The 15,719-nt window shown below is 54.5% G+C and overlaps 2 protein-coding genes across 7 annotated transcripts; both read left to right on the top strand.

The window, feature by feature from the left end:
• The first annotated feature begins 114 nt into the window (after positions 1–114).
• TM9SF1 (transmembrane 9 superfamily member 1) lies at positions 115–6,766 on the top strand. Of its 6 annotated transcripts, none has more exons than XM_007986306.3 (6): positions 115–400; positions 711–1,072; positions 2,345–2,966; positions 3,253–3,438; positions 5,259–5,532; positions 6,104–6,766. In XM_007986306.3, the coding sequence occupies exons 2-6, from the start codon at positions 728–730 to the stop codon at positions 6,495–6,497; spliced, it is 1,821 nt and encodes a 606-aa protein (XP_007984497.2). In that variant the 5' UTR covers positions 115–400; positions 711–727; the 3' UTR covers positions 6,498–6,766. The 6 variants fall into 6 exon arrangements, with proteins under 6 accessions (XP_007984497.2, XP_007984500.2, XP_007984498.2 ...); XM_007986309.3 differs by having other exon boundaries at positions 124–400; positions 917–1,072; XM_007986307.3 differs by having other exon boundaries at positions 124–400; positions 696–1,072.
• A 120-nt stretch (positions 6,767–6,886) lies between these two features.
• On the top strand, positions 6,887–15,682 carry IPO4 (importin 4). Its single transcript, XM_007986296.3, has 30 exons — positions 6,887–7,193; positions 7,275–7,361; positions 7,490–7,569; positions 7,656–7,697; positions 8,115–8,244; positions 8,332–8,511; positions 8,760–8,825; positions 8,927–9,028; positions 9,115–9,198; positions 9,454–9,618; positions 9,723–9,776; positions 9,934–10,043; positions 10,338–10,446; positions 10,592–10,721; positions 10,924–11,037; positions 11,139–11,252; positions 11,487–11,607; positions 11,796–11,907; positions 12,003–12,118; positions 12,235–12,312; positions 12,389–12,446; positions 12,547–12,652; positions 12,736–12,929; positions 13,066–13,116; positions 13,505–13,630; positions 13,745–13,953; positions 14,065–14,197; positions 14,291–14,395; positions 15,143–15,212; positions 15,329–15,682. The coding sequence occupies exons 1-30, from the start codon at positions 7,125–7,127 to the stop codon at positions 15,457–15,459; spliced, it is 3,246 nt and encodes a 1,081-aa protein (XP_007984487.3). The 5' UTR covers positions 6,887–7,124; the 3' UTR covers positions 15,460–15,682.
• Positions 15,683–15,719: the final 37 nt, after the last annotated feature.

Below are 15,719 nucleotides of genomic sequence, written 5' to 3'. Positions count from 1 at the left end.
ATGCAACGAGCTTTCCGCCAGGCTGAGGTCCCTGCCACTGAGGGCGGAAGTGGTAAGACTGACGTGTCCTGGGCCGCGCTGCCGATCGCCGGGAGGACCCCCGCCTTGCCCAGGACGGGCGGGGCGAGCCGAGCCTCACGGGGTCGCCGGAGCTGGGCCGGGCCTCCAGATGGAGAAGGCGCAGCGGGGAGTTCTTGAGTAAGCCAGAGCTGTGTCCAGCGCGGTGTAGCCGCAGCCGCAGCTGTCAGGCGCAGCAGCGGGCAACCCCGTGGAGGTCGGTTGCCAGGTCCTCTCCAACCCGCCGCTACCGCGCCGCTCTGGTAGACCCCGGCAGGAGCCCAAGGGCAGCTACGGGGCCGCGGAGGCCGCTGGCGCCGCCTCGGCCAGCCCTTCCCGCGCGGTGAGGACCTCGGGGCTATGGCGGGAAGGGACCCGAGGTGCGAGACCGCGCGGCGTTGTCATGGAAACGGGCCAGGGCGCGAAATAGAGGCCCCGGGCCGGACGGGCTGCGGGAGGGATGAACCCCAGGTTGGGAGGATGAGAGAGCAGAAGTGGAGCGGGGTCTTTGGGATAGAGAGAGGCGGGGTAGGGTGCGGGCGGGGAGGGGGTCAATGGAAGCAAGTGGAGCCAGGGGACCTCAGTTCGAGGCACCTGACCTGGGGTTTCTGTAACCTCCCTGGTTTCTGTAACCTCAGGATTCCCCCAAACAGGTTCCACTGCCTTAAGGATGACAGTCATAGGGAACCCTCGAAGTTGGAGCTGCCAGTGGTTGCCAATCCTGATACTGTTGCTGGGCACAGGCCATGGGCCAGGGGTGGAAGGCGTGACACACTACAAGGCCGGCGACCCTGTTATTCTATATGTCAACAAAGTGGGACCCTACCATAACCCTCAGGAAACTTACCACTACTATCAGCTTCCAGTTTGCTGCCCTGAGAAGATACGTCACAAAAGCCTTAGCCTGGGTGAAGTGCTGGATGGGGACCGAATGGCTGAGTCTTTGTATGAGATCCGCTTTCGGGAAAACGTGGAGAAGAGAATTCTGTGCCACATGCAGCTCAGTTCTGCACAGGTCAGCCTCTCCACACTGGCTATCATGTAGCCCTCCTTCCCAGAGACTAACAGTGGCTTACATATATGGTTCAGGGTACCTTTATGGAAATTGTCTGATTTGATTCTAACTACAATACAACCCAGTGTGGCAGGCAGGGTAGGTGATGCTATTCTAATTCAGTTGACTTAGTTACGAACTTGCTTAGAAGTTACTTTTTTCAAGATTACATTGACAGTGAATTGCAGAACTGATATTAGAGCCCAGGGTTTCTTACTGCAAGCTTCTCTGTTGGTCATGAGGTCCCAACTATCAGTCCTACATATTTCTGTTTCCTTCCATGCCTACCTCTTGGCTGTTTCTTAACTGTTTTCCTGTAGTCTCTACCTAACCTTCCCTGTCATGCTTTTTCTTTAGTGAATCCTGGTACTTCTTAGTCCACTCCAGACTTCCTTACACCTTACCACTCTCCTTTTTCTAGGCTTTAACCCTGTCAAGTCATACTTGCTCTTTCTTTTGGAGAATCTCAACATATTGGAGTCTAATCCAGTGATTGTCAATAGGGAACAGTTTTGTTCCCCAAGGGACATTTAGCAATGTCTGGAGACATTTTTTATTGTTACAGCTGGGGGGTACTACCAGCATGTAATGGGAAGAGGCCAAGAAAGCTACATCCTACAGTGCATGGGACAACCCCACTATGACAAGCTCCATCTCCTGGGTTCGTGCCATTCTCCTGCCTCAGCCTCCCGAGTAGCTGGGACTACAGGTGCCCGCCACCATGCCCGGCTAATTTTTTGTATTTTTAGTAGAAACGGGGTTTCACCGTGTCAGCCAGTATGGTCTCCATCTCCTGACCTTGTGATCCGCCCGCCTCAGCCTCCCAAAGTGCTGGGATTACAGGCATGAGCCACCGCACCTGGCCAATCCCAGCACTTTGGGAGGCCGAGGTGGGCGGATCATGAGGTCAGGAGTTTGAGACTAGCCTGGCCAACATGGTGAAACCTGTCTCTATTAAAAATACAAAAATGAGCTGGGTGTGGTGGTGGGTACCTGTAATCCCAGCTACTCGGGAGGCTGGGGCAGGAGAATTGCTTGAACCGAGGAGGCGGAGACTGCAGTAAACCGAGATCGCACCACTGCACTCCAGCCTGGGTGACAGAGCAAGACTCCATCTCGAAAAAAAAGAACAGTCCACCCCAAAATATCAGTAGTGCTGAAGGTGAGAAACTTTGCTCTAACTCTCTGCCTGGGGAGGTCTTGTGTGACCAACTCCTGACTTGCTCTTTATAGGTGGAGCAGCTGCGCCAGGCCATCGAAGAACTGTACTACTTTGAATTTGTGGTAGATGACTTGCCAATCCGGGGCTTTGTGGGCTACATGGAGGAGAGCGGCTTCTTGCCACACAGCCACAAGATAGGACTCTGGACCCATTTGGACTTCCACCTAGAATTTCATGGAGACCGAATTATATTTGCCAATGTTTCAGTGCGGGACGTCAAGCCCCACAGCTTGGATGGGTTACGACCTGATGAGTTCCTAGGCCTTACCCACACTTATAGCGTGCGCTGGTCTGAGACTTCAGTAGAGCGTCGGAGTGACAGGCGCCGTGGTGATGATGGTGGTTTCTTTCCTCGAACACTGGAAATCCATTGGTTGTCCATCATCAACTCCATGGTGCTTGTGTTTTTACTGGTGGGTTTTGTGGCTGTCATTCTAATGCGTGTGCTTCGGAATGACCTGGCTCGGTACAACTTAGATGAGGAGACCACCTCTGCAGGTTCTGGTGATGACTTTGACCAGGGTGACAATGGCTGGAAAATTATCCATACAGATGTCTTCCGCTTCCCCCCATACCGTGGTCTGCTCTGTGCTGTGCTTGGCGTGGGCGCCCAGTTCCTGGCCCTTGGCACTGGTGAGGTGATAAAAATGAATTGGGGATTTATCTCATGGGGTAGAACTAGGTATGGAGTTTGTTCAGAAAAGGTCTGTGGATCTTCTATCCAGAGGGGCAGACCTAAGGGATAAAGTGGCTCTAGCAAGGATGCATGTATTCTATTGTAGATTTTCTGGATAGCAAAACTGGGGGAGATTGTTTTGCTGGAGGCCCTGGGTCTGGGAGAAGGGGGGCTGATTCCTCTGAAATTGCTAGAAGAGACACAGGTAAGGCCTAACATGGGCTTTCCACTACCGTCCTGCAGGCATTATTGTCATGGCACTGCTAGGCATGTTCAATGTGCACCGTCATGGGGCCATTAACTCGGCAGCCATCTTGTTGTATGCCCTGACCTGCTGCATCTCTGGCTACGTGTCCAGCCACTTCTACCGGCAGATTGGAGGCGAGCGTTGGGTGTGGAACATCATTCTCACCACCAGTCTCTTCTCTGGTGAGGACATTCCTTTCCCTGGTGGGCCTTTCTGGACTTAGGAATTAAGAATACATTGTGGCTGGGCACAGTAGCTCACACCTGTAATCCTAGCACTTTGGGAGACCAAGGCCGGAGGACCACTTGAGTCCAAAAGTTTGAGACAAGCCTAGGCAACATAGTGAGACCCTGTCTCTATAACAAAAAATTAGCTGGGCATGGTGGTTTACATCTGTAATTCCAGCTACTTGGGAGGCTGAGGCAGGAGGATTGCTTGAGTCTAGGGAGCCTGGGAGGTTGAGGCTACAGTGAGCCATGATTGCACCACTGCACTCTAGCTGGGGTGACAGAGTGAGACTGTCTCAAAAAAAAAAAAAAGAACACATCATAGAACTTGGGATAGAGTCAGGATGAGGCTTGAAGGGAAGGAATATTGTAAAAGAAACAAGAAAACCAAAAAAGACAAGAATGCACTTCTTTTGAATAGTTTAACATTATAAAGCCCTCGCTGGGCGTGGTGGCTCACGCCTGTAATCCCAGCACTTTGGGAGGCCAAGGGTGGGCAGATCACGAGGTCCGGAGATCGAGACCATCCTGGTTAACAAGGTGAAACCCTGTCTCTACTAAAAATACAAAAATAAAAATTAGCCGGGCGTGGTGGCAGGCACCTGTAGTCCCAGCTACTCGGGAGGCTGAGGCAGGAGAACGGCGTGAACCCGGGAGGCAGAGCTTGCAGTGAGCCGAGATCGCGCCACTGCACTCCAGCCTGGGCGACAAAGCGAGACTCTGTCTCAAAAAAATAAAAATAAATAAATAAATAAACAATATGTCCTAGGCAGTGTGGTAAGCACTCAGCAATAACTGTGTGAAGTAGGTAATATTTCCATTCCACAGATGAGGAAACTGAACTAAAGGCTGCTTAAGTAACTTGTCTGAGATTACACTCCTAAAAAGTAGTGAACCAGGTTTCAGCAGTCTGACTTGTATTCTCACCCATTACACTAAAGTAACACCCTTTAATTTTTATTTTGAAAGTGGGCCCACTCTAAGCTTTCAAACCAGATTGCCCTTTCAAAGGCAGTAGTAGTCCCTGTTCTGAACCCATTTTGTTCCCAATCCTATGTGTCTGATTTATATCCCATCACATTTATATTTGAACCAAGGCTTTCTGAAAACAGGGTCTTAATCCAAAGAAATGTCTCATGCTAGGAATTACCAACTCCAAGGCAAGACAGGCCCCTGGAGGCAGGTGGATTTGTGTTACTCTCAGATTATGTAGTAGCTAACTGGATCCTTAATGACACCGGGATGTGGGGTGGTGGTGGTAAGATAAAGAGCAAAGAGGCCAGGCACGGTGGCTCAGGCCTGTGATCCCAGCACTTTGGGAGGCTGAGGTGGGCAGATCAAGAGGTCAGGAGATCGAGACCATCCTGGCTAACACGGTGAAACCCCGTCTCTATTAAAAATACAAAAAAATTAGCCGGGTGTGGTGGCACATGCCTGTAATCCCAGCTACTCGGGAGGCTGAGGCAGGAGAATGGCGTGAACCCGGGAGGCAGAGCTTGCAGTGAGCGGATATCGTGCCACTGCACTCCAGCCTGGGCAACAGAGTGAGACTCTGTCTCAAAAAAAAAAAAAAAAAAAAAAGAGCAAAGAGTAACGGGATCTGAAAGGGTGGAAGTGAAGGCAGTTGACTATGTAGGGACATCCAGGAGCATGAGTCTGCTGTTAAGAGTGGCAGGCTGCTTCACCCCCCTCCCCTTTTGGTCCTGGATATAAGTGGGTGCCCTTAGAGATGTAGCTCCTAGTGTTGACCCTCCCTCCGGGGGCCATCCCTGCAGTGCCTTTCTTCCTGACGTGGAGTGTGGTGAACTCAGTGCACTGGGCCAATGGTTCGACACAGGCTCTGCCAGCCACAACCATCCTGCTGCTTCTGACGGTTTGGCTGCTGGTGGGCTTTCCCCTCACTGTCATTGGAGGCATCTTCGGGAAGAACAACGCCAGCCCCTTTGATGCACCCTGTCGCACCAAGAACATCGCCCGGGAGATTCCACCCCAGCCCTGGTACAAGTCTACTGTCATCCACATGACGGTTGGAGGCTTCCTGCCTTTCAGGTATCCTCCCTTTATTCCATGGCTATCACTCTCAGGTTCCTGACCTCAACTTTTCCTGTCCCTACTCATCCAGTACCCTAACCCAACCCGCTGATCCCTGGTTCAGTGGTACCATTCAGAGATCATTAAATGGTTCCTCCTATCTCCAAGCAGGACTGAGCTTGAATCAGTTCAGATATAAGAGTGTCTCACTTATAAGGCCCTCCAGAGACATCTCCCCCTTCACCTTCCTGGTTTCTGACTTTAGTGTCTGTGGACATCATGTGGGGTTTAAAGCCCATTTGATGATCCATTTACTTTGTTGAATACCTCTTTGTGCCAGGCAAAGAATGAAGTGGAAAGTAAAATGGATAAGATCCCTGCCCTCAATCTATTAGGGAAGATATTCTTGAAGTGAGAGCAGCTAATCATAGGCAAAAAATCCCCATGAAGCCAGGAGATCTGGGGCAGAGAGTGGAGTGAACTCACTTTTCACAATGACCCAGCAACATGGGAGAGGGTAGGGGCTGGATTTCAGCCCAGCCACAGTGCACAGCCCTTTAATGCTGTGTATCATTTCTTTTCTTCACAGTGCCATCTCTGTGGAGCTGTACTACATCTTTGCCACAGTATGGGGTCGGGAGCAGTATACTTTGTACGGCATCCTCTTCTTTGTCTTCGCCATCCTGCTGAGTGTGGGGGCTTGCATCTCCATTGCACTCACCTACTTCCAGTTGTCTGGGGAGGATTACCGCTGGTGGTGGCGATCTGTGCTGAGTGTTGGCTCCACTGGCCTCTTCATCTTCCTCTACTCAGTTTTCTATTATGCCCGGCGCTCCAACATGTCTGGGGCAGTACAGACAGTAGAGTTCTTTGGCTACTCCTTACTCACTGGTTATGTCTTCTTCCTCATGCTGGGCACCATCTCCTTTTTTTCTTCCCTAAAGTTCATCCGGTATATCTATGTTAACCTCAAGATGGACTGAGTTCTGTGTGGCAGAAGTATTGCTGTTCTCTCCCTTTCTTCATGCCTCGTTGAGCTCTCCTACCAGCTTCTCTTCTGATTGACTGAGTTGTGTGATGGCATTGTTGCCTTCCCCTTTGCCCTTTTGGCCTTCCTTCCCCAGAGAGGGCCTGGAAATTATAAATCTCTATTACATAAGGAGTATATATTTGAAATTTTTAAGTTGCCTTTAGTTTTGGTCCTGATTTTTCTTTTTACAATTATCAAAATAAAATTTGTTAAGAAAAAGGATCATGTAGTTGGAGGTTTTGGTCTGGATATAGGAACTCCAGCCCCGCGGTTAAGGGCACGGTCCTTTAGAAAGCCGAGCTGGCCACTGAATGCCCGAAGCTTGAGTTCTCCAACCCAACTTGGGAACTCCCGGCGTGGGGAACCTACATTGCCAGAGCTGGGTTTCCGCGACTCAGCCGGTGCTCAGCATAACGGAAGTGGAGGAGTCGGACCTCTTTGTGGGAAGTGAATTGAATCACCTTGGCAACCCTCGGGGCGTGTGGCAACGCCCTTTCCGCCGGAAGTGGGTGTCAGAGCCTCCACGTGCTGTCCCTCCCCCTCCCCTTTTCGGCCCAGTAGCGGCGGCTCAGCTGCTGCCATGGAGCCCGCCGGCCTGGAGCAGCTCCTACGGGAGCTGCTGCTGCCGGACACCGAGCGCATCCGTCGGGTACGGGAGTAGGCATAACTGGGCCAGGGCGAGCGGGAGGTTGCGGGAAAGACCCAACTCTCACCCCTAGCTTCCCCCCAGGCCACGGAACAGCTCCAGATCGCTCTTCGGGCCCCCGCCGCTTTGCCGGCTCTCTGCGACCTGCTAACCTCGGCGGCCGACCCCCAGGTGAGACCCCTGACTCTCCCCTCCGAGCTTCCCACTGTACGCCACTGGTCAAGCCCCAATATCCGTCCCCTGCGGTCCGCTCAGCACCCTCCTGCCTGGACCCCCACGTGCTTGTTTCCTCGTCCTAGATCCGCCAGTTTGCGGCGGTGCTGACCCGCAGACGACTGAACACCCGCTGGCGACGGCTGGCGGCGGAGCAACGGGAGAGGTGGGCTGGGCCTGGGTTGGGGCAGGGCCAGGCGGAGACTTTTCTTGGGCAGCCTGTGTACCAAACACCTGCCCCCTGTGTTCCAGCCTCAAGTCCCTGATCCTGACGGCCCTGCAGAGAGAAACAGAGTAAGTACCTACCCCCTTTTCTCGGGATCCTGACGACCTTGTCGGGATTTCTGCCTTCCCTTTCAGTTCCAGGCTGGGACTTGTGGGGCAGGGACTTCAGTTCTAGACCCAAGGTGGAGTGAGAATTTTAAGGCTGTTTTGAAGACTGAAGTTCTTGAGGAAGGGTGACTATGATCTGCCAAACTCAAGTCAGAAGAATAAGACTGAAATTCAGGCTAGTAAGACTGAACTTACCAGATTACATGCTCGCAGTGCTGCTGGGCTCCCTCTGAGCTGCTGTCTCATGTGTCCCAACTTGGTAAAGACCCTGTGCCCACACCTCCTGAAAGTTTCTCTCCTGGCTGCCCCATTGTGCCTGGCCACTATGTGCAGAGGAAGGTATTGGAGAGTGATAGAGGAGATCTCTCCTGTTTGCAGGCACTGTGTGAGCCTCAGCCTGGCCCAGCTTTCAGCCACCATTTTTCGAAAGGAAGGCCTGGAGGCCTGGCCACAGCTTTTGCAGCTTCTTCAGCACAGTACCCACAGCCCCCACAGCCCAGAGAGAGAGGTACCATCACATGGTTGGCAGGAGGGAGGGACTAAGAGGTGGGATAGACCATGTAAGCTTGCTCTCCAATCCTCTATTCTTGGACAGATGGGGCTTTTGCTGCTAAGTGTGGTGGTGACCTCCCGGCCCGAGGCCTTCCAACCCCACCACCGGGAGCTGCTTCGGCTTCTGAATGAGACTCTTGGTGAGGTGGGCTCTCCTGGGCTGCTCTTCTACTCCCTGCGCACTCTGACCACCATGGCCCCCTACCTCAGCACTGAAGACGTGGTGAGATGTGGGCCCTCGTATCTTTGACTCCCTTTCCTCAGGCCTTCATGTCCTTATCTGTAAAAGTTACAAAACTGCTTTGGATTCTTTACCTGCCTGTGGCCCTTCCTGACAATTGAGAGGGGATGCTGTAGGTGGGCCTGGCTATTATGCCTGGGCTCCTCCTCGTAATTCAGGCTATGAGGAAGCTGTCAGCTGCTGGGGTGTGAGATTAGGCTGCATCATGCTGTCTGTGATGTGTCCTTCAGCCTCTCGCTCGGATGTTGGTGCCCAAGCTGATCGTGGCTGTGCAGACTCTGATCCCCATAGATGAGGTGAGGACAGGTGGGCAGGAGCTCTGTTGGAAGAAGAGTGCAAAAGTGACCAGCTTGGCCCACTGAAGAAGAGCATGGTAACCTTGTGCCTTGTTTGTCAGGCAAAGGCCTGTGAGGCCCTTGAGGTTTTGGATGAACTGTTGGAGTCAGAGGTGCCCATCATCACTCCCTACCTCTCCGAGGTCCTCACATTCTGCCTGGAGGTGAGCTTGGAGTGGACATGGCCCCTGCTACATGCTCTGCTGGGACTTTCCTTCCCTGTCTCTGATTCTTATTATTCTCTGGACAGGTGGCTAGAAATGTGGCCCTGGGCAATGCGATACGCGTACGTGTTCTCTGCTGCCTCACTTTCTTGGTCAAAGTCAAGAGCAAGGTGAGTGAGTGCCCATTGACACACATCATCCCACCCACTCTCCACCCTTAGTCTCACTCCTGGGACTTTCGGTTCATCTCAGGGTATCTAAAGTACTGTGGGGGTTCAAGCCTTGGCCTAGCCTCACCCCAGCTCCTGCCTGGGAGATTGGGAATTTTCTGTCGGACCCTTTATGGCCTGGAAGAGTGGAATTTTTAATGTGAGCCCATCCTGGGAGCAGATTCTTAGGGACACTGTTCCACCTTCTCTGTCAAGGCCTTACTGAAGAATCGTCTCCTGCCACCCTTGCTACACACCCTTTTCCCCATTATGGCTGCTGAGCCCCTGCCAGGCCAGTTGGATCCTGAGGACCAGGATTCAGAAGAGGAAGAGTTGGAGATTGAGCTGATGGGGGAGACTCCCAAGCATTTTGCTGTACAGGTGAGATGTGGGGCAGGACAGAGGGGGAAGGTGTTAGGTGGCTGTGGGAGGTTGGGGAGGCAGAGATGGAGTCGAGCAAAGTAAGTCTCCCCATCCTATCTTAGGTTGTGGACATGCTGGCGCTACACCTGCCCCCCGACAAGCTCTGTCCCCAGCTGGTAAGTGTGGCTCTGTCCTTCTGGTGTCCCTACCTCCAAGTGTGCCTAGTCCCCTGAGGCCAAGGACGTTTAGACCCTGGGAGGTGTGAAGGTCTGTTTCCACAGGAATGGGCAGGCTCTTGCTGGGGTTTCAGAAGCGTGCCACATGCTTCCCTAGATGCCCATGCTGGAAGAGGCCTTGCGGAGCGAGAGCCCATACCAGCGCAAGGCTGGGCTCCTGGTGCTGGCCGTGCTGTCTGACGGAGCTGGTGACCACATCAGGCAGAGGTATCTATTCCCCTATCCCAGGGTGAGGGTTGCCCACGGGGAGGACCATGGCTGTCATGGTTTACGCTTGTTGTTCAAGCTTATTTATCAACAGCATTTTCCCCCATTCTCAAAAGTGTCCTGGCTTAGAAGATAAATGACTTGGCTTCCCAGCTGTAGGGATCAGGGGCTGCTGCCCACCCTCTGGTGACAGGAAAAGCCTTGTTTTTTCCAGGGAAAATGAAGAGAACAGGTCAGCCTAGGGCTGTCAGGTATAGCTCCTCAGCCTGTGTCCTCTTGTCCTGCCCTATCCAGACTGCTGCCCCCACTGCTACAGATCGTGTGCAAGGGCCTGGAGGATCCCTCGCAAGTTGTACGCAATGCTGCGCTATTTGCCCTGGGCCAGTTCTCAGAAAACCTACAGGTGAACCACGCTGAATGTGGGAGCCACCACTTGAATGTCCCCTTCCCCTCACCTTTCATCTCTTCAAGCATCCCTGCTGCCGTCGCACTCTTGTATGTGCCCTGCAGGTGAACCTGACTCAAGCCCTGCTTGCTCCCTCCCCCAGCCCCATATCAGCAGCTGTTCAAGGGAGGTGATGCCACTGCTCCTCGCCTACCTGAAGTCGGTGCCTCTTGGACACACACACCACCTAGCCAAGGCCTGCTATGCCCTGGAGAATTTCGTGGAGAACTTAGGTAGTGATGGCAGTGGGGAGCTTGGGGGAGGGGGATGAGGCAGCGGCTTTGGCTGAATGTGCAGGATGTGCATCTCCTTGCATTGCTGCCTATGGTGGGGGAAAGTGTGTGATGGCGCCACAAAGGGGTTTCCGCCTGGAGGGAAGTGGGCATGCAAGTAGGAGATCTGGGTTGGTTGATAGAGGAGCATCCTTTCCCACAGGGCCCAAAGTGCAGCCCTACCTTCCGGAGCTTATGGAATGCATGCTGCAGCCTCTGAGGAGCCCCAGCAGTCCCCGGGCCAAGGAGCTGGCTGTGAGCGCCCTGGGAGCCATTGGTGAGGAGAGGCAGGAGGCAGGGATGTGGGGTTCACCCAAAGGCCCTGTGGCTGGTGGTCCCTGCCCTTTCCAGCTCTGATTCTGTCCTTCCATCCTGCAGCTACAGCTGCCCAGGCCTCGCTGCTGCCCTACTTCCCTGCCATCATGGAGCACCTGCAGGAATTCTTGTTAACAGGCCGTGAGGACCTTCAGCCTGTGCAGATCCAGAGCCTGGGTGAGTGAGAGGCTCCCAGGTGGGGATCCCAGTGCCAGCAAAGGGCCGATGCTCACCTGGTGTTGACAGAGATTGCCCCCACGGGAGCACGGATGTCTTCCTTTTCATCAAAGGGGGTGTTCTTCACCCTGTACCAAGGGGTAGGGGGGGATTTCTGAATCCCTCCCAGCTACCACCTTTGGTCCTATAGCCCACCTCCACCTCCTGGTGCTAATGGAGCCCTTGCTCCCACAGAGACACTGGGAGTGCTGGCACGAGCGGTGGGGGAGCCCATGAGGCCGCTGGCTGAGGAATGCTGCCAGCTGGGTCTGGGCCTCTGCAACCAGGTAGACGACCCTGACTTGCGGCGCTGCACGTGAGTGATCCCTCACCCTGCCTCTGCCCTTGTCCCCACCCCTTCTTTCTGCCCACTGGACCCACTGGAATCCCCACCCCAGACTCTAGTCCTCTGGTTCGGACCATAACCAGGTGTTCCCGGGCTCCCCCATCCTGTCTGGTGGTAGCAAGCAGGACCATACAGCTTCTTCTGCCTGCTTTGACCAGGTACAGCCTATTTGCCGCCTTATCGGGTCTGATGGGCGAGGGCCTGGCACCCCACTTGGAACAGATCACCACGCTCATGCTGCTGTCACTGCGTTCTACCGAGGGCATTGTGGTGAGCAGAGGGTGGGCTGGGCCAGGCCAGCCCTGCAATGGGATTTATCTCCTGGGCCCAGCTGAGCCAAAGTCCTTGCCATGCCTCCACTCCAGCCTCAGTATGACGGGAGCAGCTCCTTCCTTCTGTTTGACGATGAGAGTGATGGGGAAGAAGAGGAGGAGCTCATGGATGAGGATGTGGAAGAAGAGGATGACTCAGAGATCTCAGGGTGCGGAGGGGTGCTCTTCTGATCAGGAATCTAGACTTTGGTTTTAGACCAGGGAACTAGTGCTGGATCTGCTCCTCTTGGTGCCTGATCACCACTGCCTCCCCATCTTACTCTAGGTACAGCGTGGAGAACGCCTTCTTCGATGAGAAGGAAGACACCTGTGCTGCCCTAGGGGAGATCTCTGTGAACACCAGGTGAGCATTCGCCCTTCCCTGGCACTGAAAACCCTGCCTGAGGGCCCCTTACCCATGACTGTGTCTCTCTCTGTAGTGTGGCCTTCCTTCCATACATGGAAAGTGTCTTTGAAGAAGTATTTAAACTGCTGGAGGTGAGTGGGCCAGTGGGTGGAGTGGGTGGGATTCTCAGGCTGGGGGCCCTGTGTTCACAGTGCACACAGCAGACACATCCCGCCCCTCCTCATCTTGCAGTGCCCTCACCTGAATGTGCGGAAGGCAGCCCATGAGGCTCTGGGTCAGTTTTGCTGTGCACTGCACAAGGCCTGTCAAAGCTGCCCCTCAGAACCCAACACTGCTGGTGAGAAGGAGAGGCTGGGCCAGGCTGAGGGTTCTTGGGGCACGGCAGGGCCTGACCAGTGCTTCAGCCAATAATGTCCCCAGCTTTGCAGGCTGCCCTGGCCCGAGTGGTGCCATCCTACATGCATTCAGTGAACAGGGAGCGGGAGCGCCAGGTGGTGATGGCCGTGCTGGAGGCCCTGACAGGGGTGCTCCGCAGCTGTGGGACCCTCACTCTGAAGCCCCCTGGGCGCCTGGCTGAGCTCTGTAGCATGCTCAAGGCTGTGCTGCAGAGGAAGGTGAGCAGGGCAGGTGGGCTTCGGGAAGGAGAGGTGCCGGGCCCAGGTTGGGGACTGGCTACAAGTCCACCCCCATACCCATGAAAAGAGAAGAGGCATGAAAGCTCTGGCTAAGTTGAGCTACTTCTTCTTGTAGACAGCCTGTCAGGATACTGACGAGGAGGAGGAAGAGGAAGATGATGATCAGGTGAGCGCCAGGGATGAAAACTGGGACCAGGTGGTCCAGGCAGTCTCCACAGGGACAGGGGTGGACAGTGTATTTGTTCTTGGCCGGGGGCAGCCAGGGCCACTAAAAGAGATTGGTAATGGTCAGAGAGACACAACCCTGGTCCCAGTAAGCCAGTGGGAGTTCAGGGAAGGAGAGCAGTGTGGACTGGGGTGTGCTTAGAGCGATAGGCAGGAGCAGAAGAGCTAGGGGAAGAAGCTGGGCCATGAAAACACCCAGTCTGAGAGGGACCAGCCCTATCAACCAAGGGCAGCCCCAGGGACCCCTGCAGCTGGTAGCAGAGCATGGTAGGGAGGTGTGCAGTCACTGAGCTGGCCCTGGTGCTCCAGCCCCTGACCTGGCTCCACAGGCTGAATACGACGCCATGTTGCTGGAGCATGCTGGAGAGGCCATCCCTGCCCTGGCAGCCGCGGCTGGGGGAGACTCCTTTGCCCCATTCTTTGCTGGTTTCCTGCCATTATTGGTGTGCAAGACAGTGAGTGTCCATCTTCTGGCTTCAAGCCCTAGTCCCCTCGTGCACCCAGTGCCCATCTCAGCCTTTATCGTTGGCCCAGGCTGATCTGTACTCCTTCCTGTTCTCCCCCATCAGAAACAGGGCTGCACAGTGGCAGAGAAGTCCTTTGCAGTGGGGACCTTGGCAGAGACTATTCAGGGCCTGGGTGCTGCCTCAGCCCAATTTGTGTCTCGGCTGCTCCCTGTGCTGTTGAGCACCGCCCGAGAGGCAGACCCTGAGGTGCGAAGCAATGCCATCTTTGGGCTGGGTGTGCTAGCAGAGCACGGGGGCCACCCTGCCCAGGAGTATCCTTGGCTCACAGGAGGGGAGGGACTGGGGGTTGGGGGAGTGTCCCCAGGGCTTGCAGGTGGGCAAGGTCTACCTGAGTGTGTGGCCATTCCTTGACTGTGGATCAGACACTTCCCCAAGCTGCTGGGGCTCCTTTTTCCCCTCCTGGCACGGGAGAGACACGATCGTGTCCGTGACAACATCTGTGGGGCACTTGCCCGCCTGTTGATGGCCAGTCCCACCAGGAAACCAGAGCCCCAGGTGAGGGAGGGAGACATCAGGCAGAGCCTGGAAGCTGAGGAGGGAGGGTGGTGGAGGGCAGGGCAGGTTGGCCTGAGACATTTGTGTGCCCAGGTGCTGGCTGCCCTACTGCATGCCCTGCCACTGAAGAAGGACTTGGAGGAGTGGGTCACCATTGGGCATCTCTTCAGCTTCCTGTACCAGAGCAGCCCTGACCAGGTAACCTTGTGGCTGGCAGCCCTCAGAGGGGAGCATGCCGCTCCACTCAGTGATAGGCACTGTCTGCTATGAGGCTCAGGAGCTCCAGGCTGTCGGTTGCACCTGATGCAAGGTGACAGTTTCAACTGTTCTTTTGATACTCCCTGCACCATTTCTTATTTGTCTGCAAGGATTGGCAGCCAGTCCTGTGATGGGACAGGAAGGACTTCTCCCTCCACGTAGCATTTTTCCGGAGGAAGCTCCATTTCTACCCTTTGGTCTGAGCCAGAAGTTGCAGTTTTCCCAGGCTGGTTTCCTAAACCAGGGCCCTTTCAAACTGCTCTGTGGAGCCCTGTGTACCTCTGGGCCACCACACCATACATTTCAATTAGATCAGCTCTGCTCTCTGAAGAGATTTTGGCTGTACCAAGTAGCTAGGTTTGGAGTTATGTCAGAGTGTTTGTGTCATCCTTGTCTTACACCTTTAGAGACTGTTGTGTAGGTGGAGCTCCTGGGTGTCTGGGTTTCTTTAGGTCTTGAGGCTATGACTTTAATCATCTTGTTCCACATCCCCCATTCCCTCCAAAAAAAGTCATTACCACCAAGTTTCACTGGTCCTGCTCATGTTCATAGTTGTCTTGGATGCCTGTGAATCAGTACCAGGTGCAACCACCCCAATAAGAGACTCTGCCACTCCTTGGTCCTGACCACCCGCCTAGACCTGGGGTCCAGGGCTGCTGCCCTGAGTCAGCCACTCTTTCCTCACAGGTTGTAGATGTGGCTCCAGAGCTCTTGCGTATCTGCAGCCTCATTCTGGCTGACAACAAGATCCCACCAGGTGAGGATAGGAGTCACAGGCAGGGGCTTGGGGGAGGCTGGGAGTGGCAGGGCTCAGAGGACCTGGGGCAGCGAGGCTTTAGGAGCCCCAACCTTTCTCCCTCCCTCTGCACCCAGACACCAAGGCCGCGCTGTTGCTGCTCCTGACATTCCTGGCCGAACAGCACGCCGACAGCTTCCAGGCAGCTCTGGGCTCACTGCCTGTTGACAAGGCTCAGGAGCTCCAGGCTGTGCTGGGCCTCTCCTAGATTGCAGGCTGCAGCCAGTCCAGAGAGAACAGAGCCTGCCCAGGCCTTAAGACCACCTCTCAGCCCAGTTCAGTTCTGCCTTACCAAAGATTCTGGGACTCATAGCCATTTGGCACCAGCCCTACTTGCTGCCTTACAGGGCTGTCCCTGAGGCTGGATCTGTTACAAATGAGTCATGACATCATACTGTAATAAAAGCAGCTTGTTTTCTGCTTGAACAATAGCTCTGAGAGCAAGAAGGCTGGAAATGCACATTCAGA

This window comes from Chlorocebus sabaeus, chromosome 24 (assembly GCF_047675955.1).
Source record: "Chlorocebus sabaeus isolate Y175 chromosome 24, mChlSab1.0.hap1, whole genome shotgun sequence".
In the NCBI taxonomy this organism is placed as follows: Eukaryota; Metazoa; Chordata; class Mammalia; order Primates; family Cercopithecidae; genus Chlorocebus; species Chlorocebus sabaeus.
This window is presented reverse-complemented; position numbering and strand designations above follow the sequence as displayed.